Source organism: Sardina pilchardus, chromosome 8, assembly GCF_963854185.1.
Source record: "Sardina pilchardus chromosome 8, fSarPil1.1, whole genome shotgun sequence".
Classification (NCBI taxonomy): domain Eukaryota; kingdom Metazoa; phylum Chordata; class Actinopteri; order Clupeiformes; family Clupeidae; genus Sardina; species Sardina pilchardus.
In genome coordinates, this window is record NC_085001.1 from 35,165,194 (window position 1) to 35,192,727 (window position 27,534).

At 39.1% G+C, this 27,534-nt stretch overlaps 1 protein-coding gene across 1 annotated transcript; it reads left to right on the forward strand.

The window, feature by feature from the left end:
- Positions 1-15,537: 15,537 nt before the first annotated feature.
- On the forward strand, positions 15,538-27,334 carry ppef2a (protein phosphatase with EF-hand domain 2a). Its single transcript, XM_062544203.1, has 15 exons — positions 15,538-15,663; positions 15,859-15,913; positions 16,000-16,175; positions 16,557-16,671; positions 16,756-16,802; positions 16,892-17,058; positions 17,151-17,187; positions 17,391-17,540; positions 17,704-18,066; positions 18,170-18,355; positions 18,843-18,985; positions 19,083-19,189; positions 21,880-22,043; positions 26,497-26,584; positions 27,035-27,334. The coding sequence occupies exons 1-15, from the start codon at positions 15,538-15,540 to the stop codon at positions 27,253-27,255; spliced, it is 2,145 nt and encodes a 714-aa protein (XP_062400187.1). The 3' UTR covers positions 27,256-27,334.
- The last annotated feature ends 200 nt before the right edge of the window (positions 27,335-27,534 follow it).

Here is a 27,534-nt window from a genome sequence, read left to right on the forward strand (position 1 = left end):
ACTGACAGTTGGAATGGTTGAACAGTTCAATAGTTGAGTAGTTTCAATGGTTGAATGATTTAATAGTGTATTATTGCAGTGAGGACTTTTATTTTGAAACAGTTGTGGACAGAGGAAACAGTTAACAGGATATGTGTAGTCTTCTGAGAGACTGTATGCTTTAAGCCAGAGAAACTGACAGTTGGTGCCCAGGTGGCCGGCCACCTGGCCTAAGATTCTAATTGCTGCCGTGATGTCATAATGAGCAATGTTAAGTCTATGGGGGAAATTGTAATAGTTTTTAACTAATAGTTTAAAAAGTATAAAAGTTACAAAGTTGAAAAATACAAAGCAGGCATGGCATAAGCAAGACCTACGCAACAACGTTTGAATGAAGTTTCTACGTTAAACGGTTGAAGCTGAATTGGCTGCGTTAGAAGAAGAAGTTTAATAAGAAGACTTGGAATAACAGTACAGTGCATTTTCATGCACTGTAATAATAAGAAGTAGTAGAAGAAGAAGAAGCCTAGGGATAACAGTACAGTGCATTTTCATGCACTGTAATAAGAAGAATAGGAAGAACAGTACAGTGCATTTTCATGCACTGTAATAATAAGAAGTTGAAGCCTAGGAAGAACAGTACAGTGCATTTTCATGCACTGTAATAATCAATAATAATGATAATATAATCACAGAATTTAGAATACTATAATTACTTAAGATTAGTTAGTTGATTATAAATGTATTAAGAAATACACAATATTGGCAAACACCCAATAATATATACAGTGCCTATAGAAAGTCATCATACCCTTTTGAAATAGTTACCTTTTTTGTCTTACAGCCTGAAATCAAAACCCATTTAAAAAAAATCTTTTTCCAGTTTTATTTACAAATGTAGCTGTACAACATCAAAATAATGAAAAAAAAGTCAACAGTTCTGAAAATTAATAACAGGGTTGGAAAAGTCATCATACCCCTGATTTAATACTTTGTAGAGCTTCCTTTTTCTTTCTTTACAGCCATCAATCTGTTTGGATATGTCTCTATTATAGCTTTGCACACCTAGATTGGGGAATATTTGCCCAATCTTCCGTGCAAAATTGTTAAAATTCAGTCAAATTCTGTAGGAAACAGTGATGGACTGCTCTCTTCAAGTCAATCCACAGATTTTCTATAGGATTTAAGTCAGGGCTCTGACTTTGCCACTCAAAGATATTCACCATCCTATCCTTAAAGGGATATTCCGCCATTTTTGGAAATACGCTCATTTTCCACCTTCCCTCGAGCAAAACAATCGATATTTACCTTGTTCCCGTTCATCCAGCCATTCTGTGAGTCTGACGATACAACTTTTAGCTTCAGCCTAGCGTAGATCATTGAATCTGATTAGACCATTAGCTTCTCGCCTGCTAGCTTCATGTTTAAAAGTGACTAAGATTTCTGGTAATTTTCCCATTTAAAACGTGTCTCCTCTCAAGTTAGAAAGTGCAATAAGACCAACTGAAAATGAAACCTGGCGTTTTTCTAGGCTGATTTGACATGGAACTACACTCTCATCTGGCGTAATAATCAAGGCAACTTGCAGCTACTGGCACTACTACTGCTTGTTGTCTATGGGGACTATTTTCAGATGCTGCGTAAGATATCACTGCGCCTATGGTACGTTTGCAAGTTGCCTTGATTATTACGCCAGATGAGAGTGTAGTTCCATGTCAAATCAGCCTAGAAAAACGCCAGGTTTCATTTTCAGTTGGTCTTATTGCACTTTCTAACTTGAGAGGAGACACGTTTTAAATGGGAAAATTACCAGAAATCTTAGTCACTTTTAAACATGAAGCTAGCAGGCGAGAAGCTAATGGTCTAATCCGATTCAATGATCTATGCTAGGCTGAAGCTAAAAGTTGTATCGCCAGACTCACAGAATGGCTGGATGAACGGGAACAAGGTAAATATTGATTGTTTTGCTCGAGGGGAGGTGGAAAATGAGCGTATTTCCAAAAATGGCGGAATATCCCTTTAAGTCACTGCTTTGTTCTTTTGATAGTATGTTTAGGATCATTGTCGTGTTGGAAGGCGAATGACCTGCCCATCTTCAACTGTCTAGGAGAGGGACGCATGTTTTTCTTAAGAATGTGGGTGTACTTGGCAGCATCCATTTTCCCTTCTATCCTGACCAATTGCCCAGTCCCCGCTGAAGAGAAACATCCCCACAACATAATGTTGCCCCCACCATGCTTCACACTAAGTATGGTGTGTTTGATAATCATCTCCTATGGCTATTCTAACTGTGTGTTCAGACCAAGAGCGACTTGAGCTTCCAAAATCGCTCTGGACGCCCTGTAAAGGACGCCGTGGGAAGCTTGGAAGCGTTGGCCGCTCCTGGCCGCTCTGACGTAGTAGCATTCTATGTTCGTTGAAAGTCGTTTGGTCGCTGAACCGCGTCATAGCTCATTACCATAAAGTTAAACCACTTTCAACTTTCTCTAGTCGCTCAAGACGCCCAAAACGCGACGCCGAAGGATTGGTCGCTGCTGGCAGCTGAGAGAAGCCGGCTTCCATTGAAAATGAATGACTTCTGGAATCTTTGGAAGCTCAAGTCGCTGGCGGTGTGAACACACAGTAAGCCATCAAATGTGTCAATATAATATGCTACATTACAGCAAATAGGCTGCACATGTACAGGAAAGGTGTTATGTCCGAGATAGTCATAAACTTTGTAATCCACCGCCGATTTACTGCTGCACAGTGCTATGCCGCCTGAAGATCTTGCGTACGCAAGTTCAGACTAGACGTGAGATTTGAGCGTATAGCACCGATCACGTTCACTGATAAATGCCATACTTTGCGTGGAAACAAGCGTACACCTGTTTTACGCCTGTTTTTGGTCGTACGCACGTTTCATAAATGAGGGCCATTGTGTTGCTTTGTTGATCACAATAGCTACTGTTACATGCAACCATCGGAATGACCAATCGGATCGGTCAATCGGATTGGTGGAAGTTTACATGGCAAGGAGTATTTTGGATGCGCGCGTTTACATGTCAGCTTCACGCGCATATAGCCTGCTTGCAGTTTTGCTCCCCGAGATGGACGTGAGAGCTTATAGCCTATGACGTTTGAGGCGTGATATTCCCTACTTCCAATCCTCTGCCTCTGCTTTCTTCTGTTCAAAAGCAACATCATAGGCCTAGAGTTTCGTTTCTTTTCCTTATAATTAGAATGACTAAAACGACGAAAATATAAACTAAAATTGCGTCCTCCTAACACACTCACTGGCCGCTTTCACACTGCACAGCAAGTCGGTCAGCAAATGTTAACTTCATGCACGGTCATACAGAAGTATTCCAAAGCCAAAAATATAGCTGATTATCCTGTAATCTGACGGGGTAGCAAACCACCAAAACGTCTGACTGTTCGCTAGTTGTTTTGCACCTCAGATGTTGTTTCACAAGTCCCAGCAACACAAATTCAAACTTGTACGGAAATGCATTCAATCAGGTCCTTGCCGTCTACCTAGCTTCCACACTGTTCTTTCAGACATTGCAAAATATCTGTCTCCACTGTAGTCTCCGAAACATAGCCTACCTGTTAATATTTCAGAAAACGAGACTTCATCACTGCATTTCAGTCGTTGCTTTTACCAAAGCCTACGCAGCTACCAGTTAGCGTATAGCCTATCCAACTGCCTGCAGCCTAGTAGGCTACTTCCTAAACTTCAAAGATGCTGTCAGATTTTGTGGTTGTTTTGAAAGTGTCACGAAACTAAATAGCCTATTCTTCCGATGCCATGTTATCCGTCACTGTTCAATCCATAGACCTAAAAGAAACATATGGTTCAACCTCACGTCCAGTGCTTATGTTTACACCTAACCAAAGATCTTTCATTACTAGCTTTAACCCTCTCTGCCTACACCGTGGTGTCTTTTTTGATAAGAGAAATATTGCACCTCCTTTTCTGAACATGCTGAAGGGAAGAGTAGCAGAGAACGATCCGATCCAGTGTATACATGACAACTATTTTACTACCGGACGTGTCCGTTCCAGTTCTCTCAATCCGACCCGAATTTCAATCAGATCGGCAATTTTCATTCCGATTGTCTTGTTTACATGAAGGAATTTCAACCCGATTGGGCCTGAATCGGATTAGAAAGGGTGCATGTAAACGTAGCTAGTGCTCCACGCAACTCATGGATCCTGGGGAAAGTCATTGAGACATTTCCCAACAAGAAAGGTCTTGCGTGCCAGGTACGCATAAAAATTAAAACAAGCACACTGGATAGACCGATCACAAAGATCTGTCTTCTCCAAGAAGCTGAATGAGGCAGTGGTAAAGACTGTTCTCCTACAGAGTGTCATGTGCTTGTAACCTCTGACCAGATAAAAACTTTTCGAGGGCAGTGGTAAAGACTGCTCTCCTACGGTGTGTCATGTGCTGGTAACCTCTGACACCAGGTAAACGGTAAATCAAGCAACGAAGATTAGAAAGTCCGTTTTGTTTAGTTTTCCCAGTTTGTTGATCTTTGGCTCCTTATTTCAATAAATTAGTAATTGTCTCTTATTTAAGAGGACAATTAGGGGCCGGTATGTTGGAGCCAAAATAGCTGGGCAATGTTGGGCAAACGCAACATTTATGAATTATATATTTAAAATTATTTTCAAAGGGCAAATTTCGGTGTGGTATGGTTTAGTAATGAATGTATTTATAGTATGATGCGTTCTCTCTGCGAAAATAAAGTCTGTTGCGCTTAAATCGTTCTAGTTTCCCGCCTTCCTTGATGACAGCTTCTAGCTGTCAAAATTAACAAGGTTCAGCTGGACGTCACTGTGGCTCGAGATCACTAATGATCTCTTTTGGACGTATAATGCACCTTCATGTCGTAAATTCTAGGGGCGAGGCCATTAAAACGAGCATATATAGGGGCGTGACATTTAAATTACGCTTGTTTCCAGCCGCCACATTTATCAATACACGTTTATTCTCACGCTAGAATTGGAGTGATACGAAAGTTTGATGAATCACACGTGAGCCTCGTCGTAAGATGGTTTCTGCACTCAGATATACGCTGGTTCCTACGCTCGGTTGATAAATGAGGGCCAATGTCTCCAACTGTGAAGTTGCACAACTGAGGTAAGTATTCTCTTGTCCAGCGTTTCCAAAATATATCTGCGATATACTGAACTTGCTTCCATCTCCTGCGGGAGTAGAGATCTTCCTTTTCAAAGAGACCAGGAGGCAGAGATGGCTTAGACTGAAGGAGCAGGAGGTGATTGGGGGTAAGAGCTTCCAGATCATTTGGGTCGCTTGAGGCCTTACTAATCGGACGGCTGTTGATTATGGCCTCTGCTTCGCACAGCAAAGTTTGACAACCTTCCTCATCCAATGTCTGGAGCTTTAAGGTGGTGTTGAGCATTTTCCTCACTGACCTGATCAACCGCTCCCAGACTCCGCCATGATGACAACAGGAGGGGGGGTTGAACATCCATTGGATTCCTTTCTGACGTGTAACGTCTTCGATTTTGGCATCTGCAAAAAAAAAATTCAAAGTTTTTCAAGAGATGGAGTTATTTTGTCCAGTCTAACCACTGATGAGCTAGATGTTTAGGAATTGCATCATCCCAACCAAGCTTCAGTCTACACAGCTCTTGAAGAATCATCTTACCTGGTAACACCACAGGACCTATGATACCCAAAGGGTCATAGATGGAACCAATCATGTATTTTGTCTTGTAAGACTATTTTAAACTTGAAACTGTCGGATTGTATGCACCACTGAGCACCTAAAGCCTGTTCAACTGGAAGTGAGTCAAGGTCCAAATCTAGGTTTTTCACCACATTGGCCCTTTCCTCTACGGCGACTGCGGACAACACTGTCCGACTGTTGCTCACCCACTTAGTAAGTCTGAAACCTCCTATTTTCAGGATGGCCTTTAAGTCATGGTACAAAGACACGACTTCCTCTTCTGAGCTCACTGATTTCAAGCAGTCATCAACATAGAAGTTGCGCATTACAGTGTTGATTGCCAAGGCACCAAAGCGGTTTCTGTGACTTTCAGCACTTTTTTGAAGGGCGAAGTTCGCACAGCTGGGGGAGGAAGTTGCACCAAACAGATGCACCATCATTCTGTATTCTGCCAAATCTTGACTGACGTCGCCAAAGGGCCACCACGGAAACCTGAGAAGGTCAGCGTCGTCCTCTGGTACCTTTACCTGATGGAACATGGCCTTTACGTCAGCCATGATCGCCACCTGTTCTTGTCTGAACCTGGTGATGAACCGTGATGGTGATGTCCGAACAGTGAACTGGTCAGGTCCGGCCCTTGTAACAGTTGGTCGTTCAGGCTGGTTCCCTTATATGGTGCTCCACAATCAAACACCACTCAGATCTTCAACTTCTGTGGGTGATACACCCTGTGGTGAGGCAGATACCAAACCTTTCCATCCCTTCGGCTGAGCTCATTAATGAGGACCATCGCCGCATAGCCTTTGGCAATGATATCATTCATGAAAGCTGAATAATCAGCTCGGAATTGAGAATTCTTAATGAATTTCTTTTTTAGACAGCGAGCTCGCTGTTCAGCTACTCTGCGGTTGTTAGGCATCTTGATGTCTTTGTTCTTGAATGGTAAACTGATGCTGTAATGTCCTTGTACTAGTCTGGCGAACTGTGCTACCATTTCCAAGGACTGAAGGTCATCTCTCGACATTTCAAGCTGGTCATCTTGACATTCTGGAAAGTGGTTTTGAAACTGTTGATTCCACAGTTCATCAAGTGTTGCCACAGATATTTGGTTTGATGTCACATGCATGAGTCCACGTGTCGTGACATGACTATCGTTTTCTCTGAGAGGTCCATTGATAATCCAACCAAGCTAGTTTTCACCGCATACAGTCCATCATCTTGACTGGGAATGACCTGCCATGGTTCCATGGCTTTGGGTACATTGGTCCCAATGAGAAGATCTATCCCAGCTTGAATCTTTGGCAGCAACACTTGACTAAGATGAGGCCACTTAGCCACGTCTTCTTGTAGTGGGATGTTCTGTTCATGTGCAGGTACAGTATAGCCGTTTGAGAAAAGACATTGGGTAGTTCCAGGAAATCTTCCCTCTCCAGATTACTGACCTTTAGGCCTGACACCAACTGGCTGGATCCTTCAGCAGGATACTTGTATCTCTACCAGTGACATTGAGTGCAGCCATCAATCTCTCTGTGCAGAATGTGGCAGTACTTCCAGGGTTGAGGAAAGCATAGGTTCTCACCACTTTATTGCCTTTATTAGTTTTGATGTGAACTGGAACAATTGCCAAGATTCCGACAGAGTTACCGGCTCCTGTGGATCCATGGATCTTTGTGTCAGTGCTGGTGCATCCACTGACTATCGACTGGCTTTCGCTTTTGTTCAATTTATCAAGACTACAGTTTGCTTCTCTGAGTGTGCCTTTGGTCTTCATATGCAGGACTGTGGGGTGTATCAGTTGACAGTCCTCGCAACTCATTTTTTGCCTGCATTCTCGGCTTGTATGTCCCTGTTTCAAACACCTGAAGCTCAGACCCTTAGACTTTAGGAATTAATGTTGTCATTATGAAGGGATCCCTTCATTCGTTTGCAATTACCCATAGTATGATTGTTCTGCCTCTGGCAATTCTAGTTTTAGTTACGCAGTTTAGTGCCATCTAGTGGTTCCTTTTGATGTGCAGTTGTTATGACAGCCTCACTGTATTGTTTGATTTATGACCATAGCCATAGCAACAAGGACAACCGTTTTGATATTGATAAGATGTGTGTTGAGTTTTTGCTGAATTGTTATCTTTCAACATCCTTCATGTTTAAGCCCTCGACAAGCATCCTCCGTAAATTTAATAATTGCTTACTTAAAGTAGATATTTAAGAAATTTAGTGAAATGATTGGGTAGTTTCTCATAATTTTATCTTTATTTGATAATTCCATGCTGCCTTCTGTTTACTGATCAGCTACTGCTGGATGCTTTTTCACTGGTGTAATTCTCTAGTTTTCACTAGTATATTTCTTAAAATATAGAATATTGAATACATATCATTTTCAGTTTTACTCATTATTCATTAAAACCGGAGCTTTGAGGCTAAATCCTGACTCGTGAGTTTTCTTGAAGGAGTTAGGCTGGCTGTCAAACTGTGTTGGAAACACACAGAGAGGACAGTAAAATGTTCTCCCTGGCAGAAGAAACAAGGTTTTGAAAAAGCACAATCTACTCTAACTGGCGTCATCCTCTTGATCCTTCACTACTGTTGTAGCAGTGGTGCACTCTTGGTACTCTCTATTATGTTACCAAAAACAGGGTGTAGAGTTTCTCTGGCTTGCCTATTGATGAAATCCACAAGATCACTAAACTTTGCTCTACGCTGCTCCTGATCAAGGATATTATAGGCTAGGCTTCTCCAACGTTCTCTCAGTTTGTAGGGAAGTTTGACGACAATGGCGCGCATATTTGTTGTGCTGTCAAGCTCATCCATGTACTCTACATCTGCCATGGCATTGCGACATCCCAACAGAAGGTCCCTGACTTATGGAAACTTTCAACTATAGTCCCCGTTGCTAAGAATAGCCATCCAAAAACTTTAAATGACTATAGACCCATAGCCCTCACATCACTTGTGATGAAGTCCTTTGAAAAACTGGTCAAAAGAGAACTGACACTCAGGACGGAGAGCCTCCTCGACCCACTACAGTTTGCATATAGACTCAACAGGGGGGTTCAGGATGCAACTGTAACAGTACTCAACCTCATCCTTAAACATCTTGAGGGAAACAAAAACCACGCCAGACTACTGTTTGTGGACTTCTCATCAGCCTTTAACACCATCCAGCCCCATCTGCTGGTTGAGAAGCTCTTGCATCAGTTCAAACTGGAGGCTAACCTTGCGGGCTGGATATTAGACTTTCTCACAAATAGATCCCAGCGAGTGAAAGTAAATGGACATCTCTCTGACTTGGCCCTCACATCAACTGGTTCACCTCAGGGGTGTGTGCTCTCCCCCCTCCTCTACATTCTGTATACAAATGACTGTCGCTCTGGGACTGAAAACCGACACTTTGTGAAGTTTGCTGATGACACGGTTATTGTCAGCTTACTGAACAATGAAGAACATTCACACGGTCCGGTCATTGACCATTTTTTTAACATGGTGTCAGGATGCCTTTCTTGAATTGAATGCCTCAAAGACTAAGGACATGTGTATTGACTTTAGGCATAATGTCTGTAATACTGTCAAGACGAGCATAAAAGGCCAGGATATAGAGGTTGTTAAAGAGTACAAGTACTTAGGGTCTATCATTGATGATAAGCTGTGTTTTGAGCCAAATACTACTCTGCTCTGCAAGAAAGGCCAGCAGCGCCTGCATTGCCTTAGGAAGCTGGCCAAATTTAATGTGGGCAAGACTCTGATGACACTTTTTTATAGGTCCTTTGTTGAGTCAGTTGTCACCTTCTCCTTAGTCTGCTGGTATGGGTCTATCTCTGTGAAGCAAAAAAACTCCCTTTCCAAGATCATTAAAACGAGCAGCAGTATCACAGGTTCCAAGCAGAAAGGCCTGGAGGAACTTTATCAGAAGCAGGTTCTGAGAAAGGTTGATTCTATCCTGTCAGGTAGTTTTCATCCCTTACAGACTGAATTTCAGATGTTGCCATCTGGATTACGCTTCAAACTTCAAACATTCTTTTGTTCCATCAGCCATTTTACTTCTTAACTCAAAAAAACATAGGTAACCCCCCCCCCCCCCTCCCAGTCATACTTTTGGATATGATGAGCCTTTTATATATTTATTTATTTATTTATTTATTTATTTTATCTGATTTTTTATTGTTTTTTAACTATGGCTGCAATGTAGGCAACCTCTTAAACTGTGTGTGTTTGTTGTTTGTGTGTGTGATTGTATGTGATCCGTACTGTACTTGCTGCACAACAAATTGCCCCATTGGGGGACAAATAAAGTTACTTACTTACTTATCCAGTGAGATAGAGCCCAAATGTGTGGAGTGCTTCTCCATCTTCAGGCTTATTAGCCGGCCAGTTCAGTGCCTTCTCAATTATGCAAGTGATATCTTAAAATATTTTTTCTTTCTTTCTAAATTGTTTTTTCCTAAAGCTAGCCTTTAATGTCATTGACATCTACAGAAATGTGGCTTGTGTTTTTTGAGTCATTGCAGAGATATTGTGACCTATAAGGTGGCATCACATGTGACAGTTTATTGTGAAAGTGAAGTGTACACATAGAAAACACAGAAACATGTGTCACGAGTCAAGTTTCACTGCTCACTGCATATTTACGTCTCGCTTGTGTGGTAAATGTCATTTCATTTTCCAAATCATATTTTACGACCATTTAATACTGAAAAGCAGGTAATTTCTTGCCACTGTAGATGTTCTTTGTGAATGTAAAAATAAAAATGGCAATGACTTGCTTTTCACCCTGACGTACACCATCAACTGTGAGACTTTTTTTTTTTCAAAAAAAAACATCAAAGTGTGCCATCTTAACATACCGAAGATCACAGTATCCACTCGCAGCAGAGGACAAAGTGGGTGGAGCAAAATGTTTGCACTTATGATTTATTCACCCCCACAAGAGTTTAACGTGCAATAATTCAAAATCCCCATGTTATTTTCCCATAGGAAAATAAATCTTCTCAGATACCGGATCTCCTTTATTTTTCTATAATAATTTTTTTTTTCTATAATACATTTTTCTAAGTCCACCCTTCTATATCTTTTACTTTCTTCCATCTATCACCATATGATTTATTCATTCCTCTCGCCATTAAACATTCTATATCACAGTAGTTTCTAATGTAATTTTTAAATCTTTCTATGTTGAGTTTTTTAACATCTGTCATTTTGTTAATAAACATTTTTCCCAGCAGAAGAATTATATTTTGGAGTTCTTGGTTGTCACACATTAAGTCTCCCAAAAGTACTGTGGCCAAATCTAGACGTAGAGATGTATCGCATTCCAGCATCCAATTCTGTACATCAATCCAAAATAAAACGACCGGGGAATAGTACCAAAATGAATGTTCTGTCGTTTCATCTTCCTCCATACAGAATCGGCAGTGTGGTGTTGGCTCTATTCCCCAAGTGTACTTACTTTAATATCTAGTGAAGTTTCGTACAATGTTTTAAAGACAAGTTCCCATTGAATTGGATAATCTAATTTTTCTTCCCAGCTGTCAAATGTTCTATATGGGGTTCCAACAAGTTTTTCTGATTGTAAATAAAATCTATATATTTCTTTATTAATCTTTGACCCATTAATCCATTTGATTGTTTTGATATTTGGTCTACATAGAAGAGCGTCACCATTCTTTTTTATTTTTATTTTCCATTCTAAAGGGACAGAACTAACTAATTGATTATATTGTTGTACAGGGCATATGTCTCCATACTTATACCTTAGTTGTTTTAAAGACACAATTTCTCCCATTTCATTCATTAAATCTTTTACAAAGAGTATTCCTTTTCAAAAATTTTTTTTTATAAAAAAGTACTTTCCCTCCACAATGTAAGCTTGAATTAAGGGGGGGGGCGGGGGGGGGCATTATGCTTGGGGGCAGCCGTGGCCTACTGGTTAGGGCTTCGGACTTGGAACTGGAGGGTTGCCGGTTCGATCCCTGACCAGTCCACGGCTGAATTGCCCTTGAGCAAGGCACCTAACCCCTCACTGCTCTGGGTTAATGTGTGATTCACCTCACTGTGTGCTCACTGTGTGCTGTGTGTGTTCACTAATTCGGTTAAATTGGGTTAAATGCAGAGGAACGAATTTCCCTCACGGGATCAAAAAAGTATATTCTATTCTATTCTATTCTTTAAGCCATAATATTTCCTGCTGTATTTGGTCACCACTTTCAGAAGGATAATATTGAAAATGTAACCAACTTTGTAAAAAAAAAAAAGAGTAGATGTTTTAGAAACAATGTCTTCCACCTTCAAGAAATGTGTTGGTTGTATCTGTAAGAAAGGGTATAGCTTTTTTCTAAACAAAGGAGGTATTATTTCTAGCAGCTGGCTTGTAAACCAATCTGTGTTACATTTTTGGAATAAGTGATGCTTTTAAAGATCTATTCATGCTTCTCAGATTTAGTAAATTCACACCCCCAATTCATAACCATTATAAAGATATGCTCTTTTTATTTTATCTTTTTTGCCATTCCAGATGAACTTGTATATTGTTTTTCGTATTATTATTTTTTTTTAAAGGGTGAGGGTAGAGCCAACATTAAGTATGTGAATTGAGACACTACCAGGGAATTTGTCAGTGTTGCTTTTCCAAATATGGTTAGTTTATGACCTTGCCAAGGTTGTAAGATGGCTATCTTATTTAACTTGATATTATAATTAACTGTAGATATCTCGGCAATGGTCTATGAATACCAAGCACATTGACAGCTCCATCTACCCATTCCACTGGTAAGTTACAAGAAAGATGAAAATTGCTCCCATTCAAGACTCCAAGGACACTTTTCATAATTAGGCTTTAGACCAGATATTTTGTAAAAAATATTTAGATCTACAATAAGGTTTTGCAGTGATATCAACTGTGAGACTTTATATTGACAGATGTTTGCCTCTCCTAATAATGTCCAATGTATTCGTTGAGGCACAGGCTGACTCCAGTCAAGCTGTAGAAGCATCTCAAGGATCATTTATAGAAGTAGGATGCACCAGAGCTTCATTTGAAGCGTCATAACAAAGGATCTGAATACTTATGAAAACAGAATATTTCGTCTTTTTTATATCAATTTGCAAAACACTCAAAACACATGCTTTTGTGGAGTCTTAGTATTATATAGTGTGTATTGATTAGAAAAAAACAAGCAATTTTAAGGTTTATAGCAAAATGTGGAAATTTTGTGGAAAACAAAGGGTCTGAAAACTTTCCGGTTGCACTGTTTGGCATTTTTTCCTTGGCAATTTAGTCCAGTCCAGTAGCCTAACTTTGCATTGATTATCTTTCAGATATTTGTATCTGATTATGCCTTCTATCTGTCTAGATTATGTCTGAACTGATACATTTCACAATCACACTAAGATTTTAAGGACTGAAAGATGTTGTTCAGGTTCCCCTAATCTTGCCCAAGCTTTAAGAGCTATGCCTCATCTTTAAATAGCCTAGTGAATGTTGTTGTAGATTGTAAATTGGAAATGTTTGTAAGATTCCTGTGATATTGAGGACCTTGTTGAAGTTAAGTTATGCCATCTTTGCCCATATAAGGAGACCCGGGGGTCAATTGAGGCTAGCTACCTTTGGCTAGTTGCATTGCAAGTTAGCTCTGGGGTAGCAAACATCAAAGTGTGCCATCTTAACATGCCAAAGATCACAGTATCCACTCGCAGCAGAGGACAAAGTGTGTGGAGCAAAATGTTTGCAATTACGATTTATTCACCCCCACAAGAGTTTAACATGCAATAATTCAAAATCCCCATGTTATTTTCCCATAGGAAAAAAAATCTTCTCAGATACCGGATCTCCTTATATGGGCAAAGATGGTAGCTTTTTTTGTAAGTGAACTTCAGAGGTCTATTGGGGAACACCGCTGACATGGCAAATGTAGCTTTATATAGTGTAAACATAAATGAAACAATAGGCTATGAAGGAAGTTGCTCAGTATTTCAATGGAATTTTACTTTGTCATAATTTAACAATCTTTCAGCAGAATAGTTGTGCATACCCACAGACACAGTGCTATTAGCGTATTATAAATGTGGTCTTTTATTCAAGAAATGTGCTACAGATTTGAAGCACTGTGTTGGTTGTTTGAGATTGCTTATGATCTGAGCCACTGTTATTTGTTTCCCATTTACAGAACCAGGACTGTGCATGGAAACCAGAGGTTACGAACACCCAGAAGACTGTTAAGAGCAATTTGCAATTAGACAAGAAGTGTATTGTATTACAGATGTAAACTGTAAATGCTAGGAGATTTCCACAGAGCAAGTACTTTGAAAGAAAGACTAAAAATATGTTTAGTACAAATCATCAACAGAAACACCAGTGGGATCCTCATTGGATTGTTTTTCACACAGGTGCTTCCCTTTGCCAGAGCCCACCTTGGTAGAGTGTATTTCTCTATTTCAAGTGCTGTCTAGCCGCATCATAGTATTACCCTAATCCACTTAAGGATTGTTATCTTAATTAAGCAACTTGAAGAAATGCTCTTAGTTTACCTTAAGAGGCAGAGGAGCACAGAAGCCAGAGTGGATCTAATCTAAAGTAACCCATGTGTTCAACAGTAGTGTCTGTATGTGCACATCCTCTTTCACTGCTGAAATGGAGCTGTTGACATGTCTCTCGGTATGGTCTCTGGATATGTTGATATCGCTTAATATGCATCATTTTTGGTAATTGCATGAGAAAATGGGGAGATACAAAGGTGACGAGACTATTTGCTGACAGAAAAGCTGCTGTTCAGGTAAGTTTTTTATGTTTTTAAGTTAAATGAGCATTCTGAGTTATCAACAGAGCTGTTATTTAAGCTCCTTTGTTCTTTCGTAACTATTTTTTCTTCCAAAACTACTTTTTTTGTTTTTGATACTATTTAATTATTAAGTTTCTTGGAGAATAAAAAGCATAGCAAGATATATGAATAGACCTGTGAGCGGATAAACATTTTATTTGAAGGATTGCTTTTTCCCCACATTGTGTATTGAATCCAGTTTCATTTATTGGTAATAATGTTTTGTTTGCAGCTACTTAATATTGTTCTAGTTAGTTATAACGGATGCTTTGCTTCACAAGCTTAAGTGAGGAGTCATAGCTCGTGGAAATGAACAGTTAAGCCTTCATAGAAGCTAAGAGGGAGTTGATGTCGTCAGTGAGGTAAACCAGGGGGATTGAGGCCAATCAGAAAGGTCATGGGTAGCCTGGGCTGGGTCGAGATTAGGGCTGTCTTGAATCTCATTACTGCAGCAGGAAGTCCATCATAACTCTTTGATCTTTCAAATTCTTAGTGAATTGTTTTTGTTACTGTATAGCCTCTCTGTTGAGTTTTGTTATTCACATTCAGTGCTTTGTGCTTACTAGGAGGAGAAATGGGATGTGGTGTGACGAAATCAAGTGAATTCTACAGTAAAAAAGATGAAAAAGGTGACAGCCCTACAAGGGATTGGAACATTTTGTAGAAAATAAAACATTATATAATAGGAAAAAGAAATAAACAATTGGTTTATCTAACCAGCAACGTACGCTGTATCTTATCTTTCCACCTTTTGCAGATGTGCCATTGATTGTAGTCCCAGGTAATACTTATACACAAGTTCCGTGAAATTTGATTTTTTTAAAAAAACAAACAATTCTTTTGACTAAATATAACAGGTTTTGACATTGAATTCGCTAAAAAGTTATTTCTTTATCATCTGAATCCATTTCGCCCTTCCATGCAACATTAACAAGCGGCCACATGTAAGACAAACATTTAACTGTTCCTGAATGGTTTTCATTTATGTGCTAAAATAATTTCAGGCTTTGACAGTTGTTCAAAGCTAGATGTATTTATAAATACTGTGTTTTGCCCTAATAGCTATGAGAGCTGCAGTGCTGATACAGCGCTGGTACAGGCAGTATGTGGCACGGATGGAGATGCGACGTCGATATACATGGAACATTTTCCAATCTATGGAATATGCAGGAGAGCAGGACCAGATCAAGGTGGTGACTAAAATGAAATAAATAGATACATCTATGGATTGTTACTATTCCAAATTCTTCTGAAAAACATGCTTGTATATGCACCAAATGAGAACGTTTTGGGTTGCTCTATGTGCATATAAAAATGTGCTATAAACTTACCTACCTACATACACATGTGCACCTCCTCATGTGTATACATTTCCCTTGATCTAGCTCTATAACTTCCTTGGTTATCTCATGGACAACTTCACACCATCAAGTACAGAGAGTAAGTATTACTATGTATTACTTAGAGCTCTGTATTTCTCTACAACTTGCAAAATAGCAATTCCTTTCTTTTCCTATTCTGTGCAGGGAACCTAATTTCCCATATCTTCAGAGAAAACGAAGTTTGTCGTGATGTTGAATGGGAGAGGTATTTCTCCTATGAGAACATTGATGTACCTGAAATTTACTCTGGCCCGCGGCTCACCTTCCCCCTCAATGTCAGCCAGGTAGCAGACCTTGTTGAAGCCTTCAAAAACAAGCAAGTATGTTTGTTTCTATAGCATTTTCCATTACATTAAGACTGAATTGACTACCCATAGCCTTGGATGTTAACCTTTGAAATAAATTTGAACTTTTTGTGAAGTGTGACAAGACTTTTGACCATGTCAATTTGACAGAAGAAACCAATTGTTGTTCCAGTTGTGTTGATATTGAAATGGTCCTGGTTTGGTTGCTTTCTCTCTAAAAAAAAGTGTGTATTTGCTATTTGCATTTCTAAAGGGGTAACACTTTTGTCACTATCTTTGTGTGTTTTGAGTTTTGTGACAATCCAAAATGATGCTCCTAATAACAACTACTACAAATTTGATTAATAACAGCTGCCACAGAAATATTGTAAAATATGCATCTCTGACATCTTGCAGCAACTTCACTCTCGCTATGTTCTTCAACTTCTTCTTGAGACTTGGAAACTTCTCAGAAATTTGCCAAATATAAACCGAGTGTCAACCTGTCAAAGCAAGGAGATCACTATCTGTGGTAAGAGCACAAAATCCCCTTCAAACCCAAAGTCCATAGTGATTGGAACTGAAATCAGCTATCTTGTATTTGTCTGTGTTTTAGGTGACTTGCATGGGCAATTGGAGGACTTGTTATTGATATTTTACAAGGTAACATTTATGTTCACAAAGAATAAATGGCAAATATATGGACAATGAATGGGATGTCTGCATGATTTTATTGTTATGTATTATTTTAGAATGGCATGCCTTCCCTGGACACACCATATGTTTTTAATGGAGACTTTGTGGATCGAGGCAAGGACTCCATTGAGATTCTTCTCATCCTCTTTGCCTTTTTACTTGTGTATCCTGGAGATGTGCACCTCAATCGAGGGAACCACGAAGACCATATAATAAACCTAAGGTATCAGATAACCAAAGCCTCTTTGCAAAATGTTCATTACAAATTAAATGGGTTTTTTTTTAAATAGACCTTATACAAAATCTATCTCTTAGATATGGATTCACAAAAGAGGTACTTGGAAAGTACAAGGTATGTTTTTACTTGTATTTCATGTTTGTATTTCATTCATTTTCCTTGGCTTGGAGGAAGCTGATGGAATCAGCAAGCATGTAATTCCATGTATACTAATACTAAAATGTAGACTGTATGTCAACTGTTGCCTCTTTGGCTGTCTCATTTATTTAATTATACTCAGGTACTTGAACATACATTTCCTGATTTTTTGTCTACAGCTTCATGGCAAAAGAATTTTGAAGCTTCTTCAGAAGATTTTCAGCTGGCTCCCCTTGGCAACAATAATTGATCAGAGGGTACTGATTATTCATGGAGGTATCTCTGATACCACTGACTTGGGATTAATCACAAGAATTGACAGACACAAAGTAAGTAAAAAAGATAATGGTGCCTAAACAAATTGCTGTGTTTTGGTATGCCGTGCAGTCTATTTAATTAGCATATGTTTCCTCTAGCTTTCTAACATCCACAGATTGTTGGCTGTACAGTTATGAAGGATGTCAACTCTAAAAGTCTAATCTCTGTTTTAAGTATGTGTCAGCTCTAAGGCCTCCGAAGAAAAAGACCACTCTGTCAGGAGGACAGTCATCCATGGACTCAGAATTTGACAATGATTCTGTTTCAAACACAAGTTTGCAAAATAAGAGACGTGCCTCAGTGACATACAGCAAACCCTTTGGCGCTCGTGATGGTTTTCAGCGACGGTCACTTCAGGACTTCTCTGGCATAGTAAACCGAACAGTGGAAGAGGAACAAGAGGTCAGACGGAGGCAGGGGGCATTCTTCCAAACTGGATACAGTCGCTCTCATCGGGATCTGAAGCCCTCCCTCTCCTCAGAATCAGACTCGGACTCCACAGATGCCCCTGATGTCAGTAATGCTGAGTGGAAACAGGTATCTTTCTCTCTTACTAATCCATTGTAAAATACTGTGCACCTTAACTCAGCCTTTGACCTTTTCTTGCTTTGTATCATAATCATCTGTTGCTGATGTTAAGATTCTGGACCTGCTGTGGAGTGATCCAATGTCTCAGGATGGCTGTTTCCCCAATGAGTTGCGAGGTGGAGGTTGCTACTGGGGACCAAATGTGACTGAGGAATTTCTGAACAGACACAACCTCCAGCTAATCATCCGCTCTCATGAGTGCAAACAGGAGGGTTACGAATTCTGCCACAACCGCAAGGTGAGGAACTGTGATCAAAGTATAGAGAGGTGCCCGTCTCAGTTTTGCAACCTGAATGAAAGGTTTTGAAAACCTTCATTAACAAATATCCCTATAACATCCTCAGATGTGGTGAGAAGCTAAATGGCTATAATAATGTAGCCATTGTCTTACTAAGTCATATTGGATCGACTGACAGTATTGCAATCACACAGTATTTTGTTAGATTGCATGGGGACTTGTGAGTTATGGGATTTCAGAGTTGTGTCTGCAGCCAATGTAAACAAAGAGCAATTCTTATCTAATGCACTTAGATAGCATTTCCTGTTATTCTCAATGTTAGTGTTATTCTTCATTTCAAATTCCAATGAAGTTAATGAAGACTAAATGATATGTTTTGCTTTGGTCATTCATTTTTACTTCATCTGTAAAACCCCAAATCTCATCATATCAACTTTAAGTGCATCACTGTGCATTGACACATATTTTTTGGTTTTTTTTTACACAGGTACTTACACTTTTCTCTGCATCCAACTACTATGAGGTTGGCAGTAACCGTGGGGCCTACATAAGACTAGGTCCAGACCTGGTGCCTTATCTCATTCAATATCAAGCTAGTGATATGATACGCGAACTTACCCTCAAGCAAAGGTAATTATTCTATGTATTCTTTACCAACATATCATTGTGATAAGGTGATCACATGATCACTGATTAGGTGATTTTTGTTTTGTTTTTACTATGGCAGTGTGGGTCGAACAGAACGCTCAGCTATCAAAGCCCTGAGAGAGCAACTGTTTGCACACAAAACTGACCTCCTCAGTGCCTTTAAAGAATACGACAAAGACAACACAGGTACTTATTTATTGTAATGTACAGTATAAGGGTGGAAAAAGGGGTTTTAATTTTGTATCAGAATTCATACTTATTCTCTAAGTTGTTGTGTTTGTGACTACAATTGTCATACGGTGTAACATGCAAGTTATTGTGTGCAAAATGATAATGGGGCATATTTTTATGTATCATAATATTCTATCATTACTTCATCAAGATAAAAAAGAGTTTTTCTCTTCTGGTGGGCTTCAATATTCAATGTTTGTAGTTCCCATTTTATTCTCTTCATATCTGTGAAAAGACAAATTCAATTGGTTGATGACTTTATTTCATTTGGATAACCTTAATTTCCCAAATTCATAGGGTTCTGTCGCAGTCAGAGGACACATTCAACTGTAGTGAGAATACACAGTCAGAGCCCTCCCTTTCAGAAAGTGTGCACATCCATGCTGTACATCCCCCTGACAGACTTCTCCTGCCCTGTAATGCCATGCCTCATCCATATCTGGGGTCCCACAAGGGTCAGCCTAACCTAGGGTTCTCCAGTGCGGTTCATATTACAGGCACTCCACAGCAAGCCAGCCCACTTCTTACACCATTTATAGTCAGAGGAGAGAAGAGTCACCCCATTTGCCCATGAACTTTGGGCCTCAGGTGCTAAAGCTGTAGCCAAAGAGACAGGATATGTGACTGTACTCTCTATCCACTACAGTCAGGATAATACATTTTTGAACCCATGCTAAAGTTGGCTATAAGAGGAATATACAATCATCTGTTGGAAATTGATCTTAATGCCTCAAGTAAAAAAATGAGGAAATATCCAACCTTTAAGGACACCACATTTCTTTGTGAATGAATGAACGTATTGTAAATAAATAAATGTTCTTTAAAGGTATACTATGCAACGTTTTTCAGTTAATCAATTCGTTCCATACTGTTATATATGATTAAATTAGTCATTACCGGTCGAACAGTGGTTTTTTTTGGCCGCTCTAGTGGTCTGTAGCGGTAAAACCACACTTGCAACTTCAGGAGACACTGGGCACGCACCCATGCTCTACTCCAGGAAGTGTCATGTAAAGTCTCAGGAAAAGGCATGGCAGACTGACCGATTGAGGAGTTTTGTCAAATATACACGCTAAAGCTGTAGGGGAAGCTCTGCAGAGAAATATGCAAGCATATAACGAGCGGAAATGAAAGTGAAAGCGAAACCGGCGATGAAATCGCCAATCCTGCATAGTATACCTTTAAAGGCCACTTATTCATGAATAAAGTTCCCTTGGCCTTTGGAAGTGAAATAGCCTCACTTCATCACATAGGCTACCCTTCACCATTAGCTAGAGATTGGCTTGTTTTTTTTTTAACAGTTGGCCTATTAGCACGGGCGTTGGAGCCATTATACAAGGGTGGGATGTGTCCCACCCACTTTTTATAATTGTTAGTTTGGACAGTTTTTGTGGGTGCTAGTTTATTCATATTTGGGAAACTGTGGATAAGGGGCTGCGACCGCACTGCCTGCTACTGAAGTGCCACGACAGCGCAGCAAATGAGCTTCAGAAACAATCTTTAAGCTCTTTAAGACATTCAGACTACAGTAGGTTCCAGCCCAAAACATTAACAGAATCCTCCCAAAGCTCTGTAGCCACTCCGGGCCTGCATTCAAAACAGTAAAGCAATGTATTTAACAGATATTGCAACTGCATGCAATGTTAACTAGGCCTTTATCATGAGGTTATTAAAGCTAGTTCAGAATTAGTCATTTAATCAAAAGCTTTACTTTGTAAGAGGTAGCCAGCTTTGTGCACAATTCCGAATTTTAGAATTGGCCTCCACAGGAAGTTGAATTTGAATTGGAATGACAGGAAGAGGAATGTCACTGTCACATACTGTAACGTGTCACATAACGTGAATGTGTTGAATATCACATACATTCAGTTTTAGGAATGTTACTTTGGAAATGTAATTGATTACTGTTTTCAATTATAAGTTGCGTGTTTGTTGCGATCATATCAGACATATTTTGTGAAACTTAATTGTTAAACACTACCCTTAAATTATGTACATGAATTTGTTTGAATTTCATTGAATTTCAATTCTCCTTCCTTTAATTCAAATTCGAATTGTAATTCTACATCCTGTTCTTGACTTCAATTCATGAAAATGTTGGTATGAATGTTGAGTCATGTTTCATGAATCAGTCAACTCAAGAATGGAATGTGAATTTAGGAGTCATTCTCAATTCAATTTTGAATTTTGCACAAGCCTGGAGGTAGCTAGGTATCTAACAACCTGTTAAAATGTACCAGAATCGAGGAAATTGCGTCCAACGCCCATGCCTATTAGCTAATTTCATTTAGCATCAAAACAGCATCAAAACAGCCAACAGGCTAGTTTCTTGTCTCCAAGGGGAAATTCAGTTAGGCCCAATCGTTAATGCACTTGTATCTTCACACATTACATCTCCCAGCCAAGATAACATATCACACAGAGTACGCACAGCTATAGCACCACAAGGACAACATGCAGACACAATAGTTGTATTAGTGGTGAGATATCTTATGAGTACAGCTATGGCTGCAGGTACCAGGCTTTTGACAAATTGAGATCTGCTGCACCGAAGGGACCTGTGCCTGTCCTGGAATGAATGTAGTGGCAGTTGAGTGGGTAAGTAATAAACATTTTGCCACTTGTTTCTGCTCCTACTAATTCAGGCCTCATCTCCTTGAATGACTGGGCCAAAGCAGTAGGAACTGTGTTGCACCTGGACTTACCCTGGAGGATGCTTCGTTCTCAACTGGTCAGTCTGACTCCTAACAACATGCTTGACTATCACAGCTGGTTCAAGGAGCTTTCCGTAAAAGGACCAAATGTAGAGGTAATGTAAACCATAAGCAAACATGACTTATTATTACTATCACTGTACCTTCATTGTTCCCTTTTTGTAAGTTGTCAAGTCAAGTCAAGTCAGTTTATTTGTAAAGCACATTTTACATGCACAGAGTGCAATCCAAAGCGCTCCACATACAAGACATACACACAAGACAAAAAATGCCGGACGGAGCGGCGTAGTCGCCAGCGTACCCGTGACATAACAAACAAATTTACAGAATAACAAATGACACACCAATCAAAAGATGTCAGATGCAGCAGCGTAATCGCCAGTGTACCCAAGACACCTACACATACAGTACAAGACAGACATAAAAGAAACAATTAACAATAAAATAAATAAATAAACAAGAAAGAAAAAGAAATTAATTTATTCATTCAACCTTTATTAGTCACTGAGAGTAGCCCTCATTTTCAATGAAGCCGAGATGACAGAAACAATGAGGGAACAAGAAATGCTAAAATAAGATAATAATAAGATAACATACATTATATTATAGAGGAGGAAGGGGAAAAAAACAAACTATGAATAATAAAATAACAACAACAATAATAATAAAATAATAATAATAATAATGATAATAATAATAATAACTAGAGAATGTAATTCCAAGGAAATTACGAGTGCATGAAAATGCAAAAATGTACAGATAAATCATGTAGATGTGGTTACTAAGGTGTTGCTAGGGTAGACATGGTGGTTTCATAATTTATGAAAGTTGATAGACAGATAGATGCGAAGATAGACAGTTAAAAATAATATGGATAGCTTAAAAGCTGTTGATGAAAAAGATCATCTAATGAATGTTGACAAACCGATAATTTAATTTATGTTGATAGGTAAATCATTTTAAATGGATAGCAAAAGGTATAGTTTAATGGATGTTTAATGTTTTGCTAATGTTTGCTAGCAGTTATGATAATAATGCTAATATGCTAATCAGATTGCTTAGCTAACTTACCTCATGTTTGCTAGCAGTTTTGCTAACAATGCTAACCAGGTGGATTAGCTAACTTAATTGATCATTTCTAGCAGTTATGCTAAAAATGCTAACTTTGGTAACAATGCTAACTATGGTTATAATGCTAACCAAGGTGATTAGGTAGCTAACTTGGCTAATGATTTCTAGCAGTCATGTTAACAATGCTAACTATGCTAACAATGCTAACCAGGTTGATTAGCTAATTTAGCTAATGATTTCTAGCAGTTATGCTAATAACGCTAACTATGCTAACCATGCTAACTTGCTAGTGATGACTTTTATTTTGAAACATTTGTTGCTAGGGTATCCATGGTGGCCACTATCAGGAATAAAAAAGTTACTGCAGTATTATCATGTTGGTTGCTATGGAAACTGTCATAAATGCTTAATTTTAATGGTTGCTAGGTACATGGAGGTTTCATATAGTTGACTGGAGGCATAGTTGATGATAACTGACAGTTGGAATCGTTGAACAGTTAAATAGTTGAGTATTTTAAATGGTTAAATGATTTAATAGTGAATTATTGTAGTGAGGACTTATTTTGAAACAGTTTTCGGCACAGGAAATAGTTAAACAGGATATGTAGTCTTCACAGAGAGATTGTATGCTTAAAGCCTGAGAGAGAGAGAGCTGCTGCAGGTGGACTGGCCACCTGGCGTAAGATTCTAATTGCTCTAATTGCCCTATTATGATGTCATAATTGCAATGTTAAGTAAAGGGGGGAATTTTAATAGTTTTCATTTAATAGTTCAAAAAGTACAAAAACAAAGTTGAAAAATACATAGCTCAAGTCACCTAAGTAAGACCTACGCAGCGCAGTTTGAATGAAGTTTCTACGTTTGAGGCTGATTTACACACACATAAAGCGTTAGAAGAACAATATCAAATGCTATAAAAATAAGAAGATATCGGATAACAGTAGAGTGCATTTTCATGCAGTCTAATAATAATACTAAAGACATTTACTTAAAGCAGGTACAAATTAACATAGGAAGGTTTGTGATTACAGATCTGAACTGATTATACTGTAGGACAGTATAGAGTTAATTTTTATATTACACTGAAGATTATTCCAGGAAGTAGGAGCACCATAACAAAAGGCCGACTTTCCCAACTCAGAATGGATACGAGGAACCTTGAGCATCAAAGAGCCATTTGATCTAGTCTGATAGGGACCAGAATTCCATATAAGCATGTCTGAAATATAACCTGGTAATTTCCCAACAATACCTTTGTAAATAAATAGATACCAATGACTCCTCTCTGTCAAAGATGATACATACAGTGGGGAGCATATGTATTTGAACCCATGCTAAAGTTGACTTAAAAAATGGAATGTAAAATCATCTTTTGACAATTGATCAATTCAGTAAAAAGCAAACTGATTTTCTTTGTGATTGAAGAATGTATCGTAAATAAATAAATAAATTTTCCCACGTGTTTAAGTTTCAAGGTACCTTCATACCATACCATACATTGTAGTCGTTCAGCCAATGCTTTTATTCAAAGTGACTAACAAATAGGGACCTGGTACAGTGTGACAAGGACGTCTTAGTACAGCAGTACAATTTCCATAGTATCAGAAAGGGTCTCATGGTAGGCTAAGTGCTAGATAAGCATTCCCAGTTGTCAATAGTGTTATGAGAGATTAAGGTAGGCTACTCCTGGAGGAGTTTGGTCTGAAACGTCTAGTCAAATGACAAGCTCCACACAGTTTGACCCATCTCTAAATAGATGTATTTGTGTACCTGTATAGTAGGCCTAGAGCCAGGGGTGGGCCAACACTGTTCAGAAATTAGACAACCCTGGTCTAGGCTAGACTCTGGTCACTGTGTTGTACTTTTACTTTTGGATTTGACTGCAGCTTTTGATACAGTGGATCATGACATCCTGATTGCTCGTTTGGAGCAGTGGGTGGGCATTAGTGGCACACCACTAGAATGGTTCAGGTCCTACTTGTCCCAGCGAACTTTCTGTGTTAGCCTCGCTGACTCTGTGTCCTCCACCGCTCCCCTGTCACAGGGGGTGCCACAGGGCTCTGTGCTTGGCCCTCTCTTATTTTCCCTCTATCTACTCCCACTTGGTTCAATTCTCAGGAAGCATGGTATCTCTTTTCATTGCTATGCAGATGACAGTCAGATCTATGACTCCTACTGTGTTAAGCCATTGCTAGAGTGTTTACATGACATTAAGACCTGGATGTCCCTTAACTTTTTAAATTTTAATGAAAAGAAGACAGAAGTCATGGTCTTTGGTGGCACTTCTGTGACCCCCCTGGTTGATCTGGGCTACCTAGCACAGTATCGCAGGCCAATCATTAAAAATCTGGGGGACACTGACCTTAAATTTGACACCCTGATTAAAGCTGTTGTGAAGTCCAGCTTTTTTTCAATTAAGGCAGCTGGCAAAAATTAAACCAGTCCTTCAGAGACAGGACTTTGAAACAGTAATCCACGCCTTTGTGACCACTCGGCTGGATTACTGCAATGCACTTTATATGGGGGTTAGTGGGTTCTCCATTGCCCGTCTGCAACTTGTCCAAAATGCTGCTGCTCATCTCCTAACCAACACTAGAAAGTATGAGCATATATCACCTATTTTAGCCTCACTCCATTGGCTGCCCATTCATTTTAGGATTCATTTTAAAATTCTTTTGTTTGCATTTAAAGCCTTGAATGGCCTTGCCCCGTCGTATCTCTCCGAGCTGCTACATCCCTACATTCCCAGCCGCTCTCTCAGGTCAGCTGACCAGCTGCTCTTGACTGTGCCTAAAACTAGGCTAAAACTCAGAGGAGAACGAGCTTTTGCTGTTGCAGCTCCAAAACTGTGGAATGTATTGCCACTCCACATCAGACAAGCCCCCTCACCATCTCTTTTTAAATCACTACTAAAACCCCACCTTTTTTCACTAGCTTTTAACACCAGGTAGCGTGTTTATTGATGTGATGTGTTGTGTGGGCAGTGGTCCTTATTTAATTACTTATTTATCTGATTTCATTTTACTTGTTTTATTTGTATATTTCTTATTTTATTATTATTTTGTTATTTTATTACTTTTATCCTACTGTTAGTTTAGTATTACTTTTACTTTGTTACTTTTATTTTTTATCACATTTATTCTACTGTCATTATTGTTGTGTTGTACAGCACTTTGGAAACCCTGTTTGCTTAAATTGTGCTATATAAATAAAGTGGATTGGATTGGATTGGAACCCATTTCGCCAATCAGTTTGTCTTGGCATTTATCTCACAGTGGCACTGGAGAAAGAGTGCACCCCAGTGGTGTCACATAATAGGTGGTTGTTCAGGCTATGTAGACCATTTGCCCCATATGATTACATAAAAAAAAACTAGTAGCTTATGATGCCTAAGCAAGACCTACCAAAAAAATTATAATATTTTAAACACTAGCTCCAGTAATATTTCAAACTAACTGACTCTTGTTGTCTGTGTAGCGTGTAGAGCAGACTGTTTTGGAGACTCTCTACAAGCATCGATCCACTTTGGAGACAATCTTTAGGATCGTTGACACTGACAATTCAGGTAAGGAAATGAAAAGAAATATACAGAGCTCTCCATACTGTACTTATTAGCACCCCAGTAAAGATGAAAAAGGGTTATTTTCAGACTTTTTTCAGAATTGCACAACCTTGTCAATGTTAATAAATAACTTTACAATGGTGGTATAATGTTTTTACACTGTAAAGGTTATATACTGCACAAGACATTACCCTCAGCATGATCCCAGGAACTGATCCTAGAATCTCGGTGACCTTCGACAAGTTTTAAAAATGAAAACTATAGCCTTCTAATAGATGGTTATTTTAGACAAGGAAAATAATGTCATGCTTTCATTGTAGGAAACCTGAAACACCCCAATTGATTACGGTCACATGATAACTTTGCAACACTGTTAGGTGATTACTTTCTACCATTGCTCTTTGTTCAACTGCTGTGACTATCTGATAATTTTAATAACATTTTGGCCCTCAGGACTGATCTCTTTTGAGGACTTCCGACAGACATGGAGGCTACTTGGTGCCTATCTAAAAATGGACATTTCAGATGAGGCTATTTCAGATTTATTGGTGAGCATTGATACCAACAATGACGGCAGTATTGACATCGAGGAGTTCATGGAAGCTTTTCGTTTCGTTGATCGAAATCGCCTGGAACGTGGACGCAGTATATTCATCCCCAAAGACAAGTCCTGACCTACTGTAAGCAGAAAGCACCATGGATAATTTTCTCAATTATTTCTTAAGAATAAAATATAAAAATGTACAGAAAGCCAGAAGTCATTCAGCAAAGCCAGAGAGTTTATCAATAATTAAGCAGGTCCACTATCAGAGGAAAATATTGATTTTAAGTATCAGGCAATAGGCTAATACAGTGTGACAAGGATAAGATACAGTTTTCACAAAATGTGATATTGGCCCCCAATAATGCTGAATGAGGGAAATCAAACTTGAAACTTAGAAAAATGCTGTACT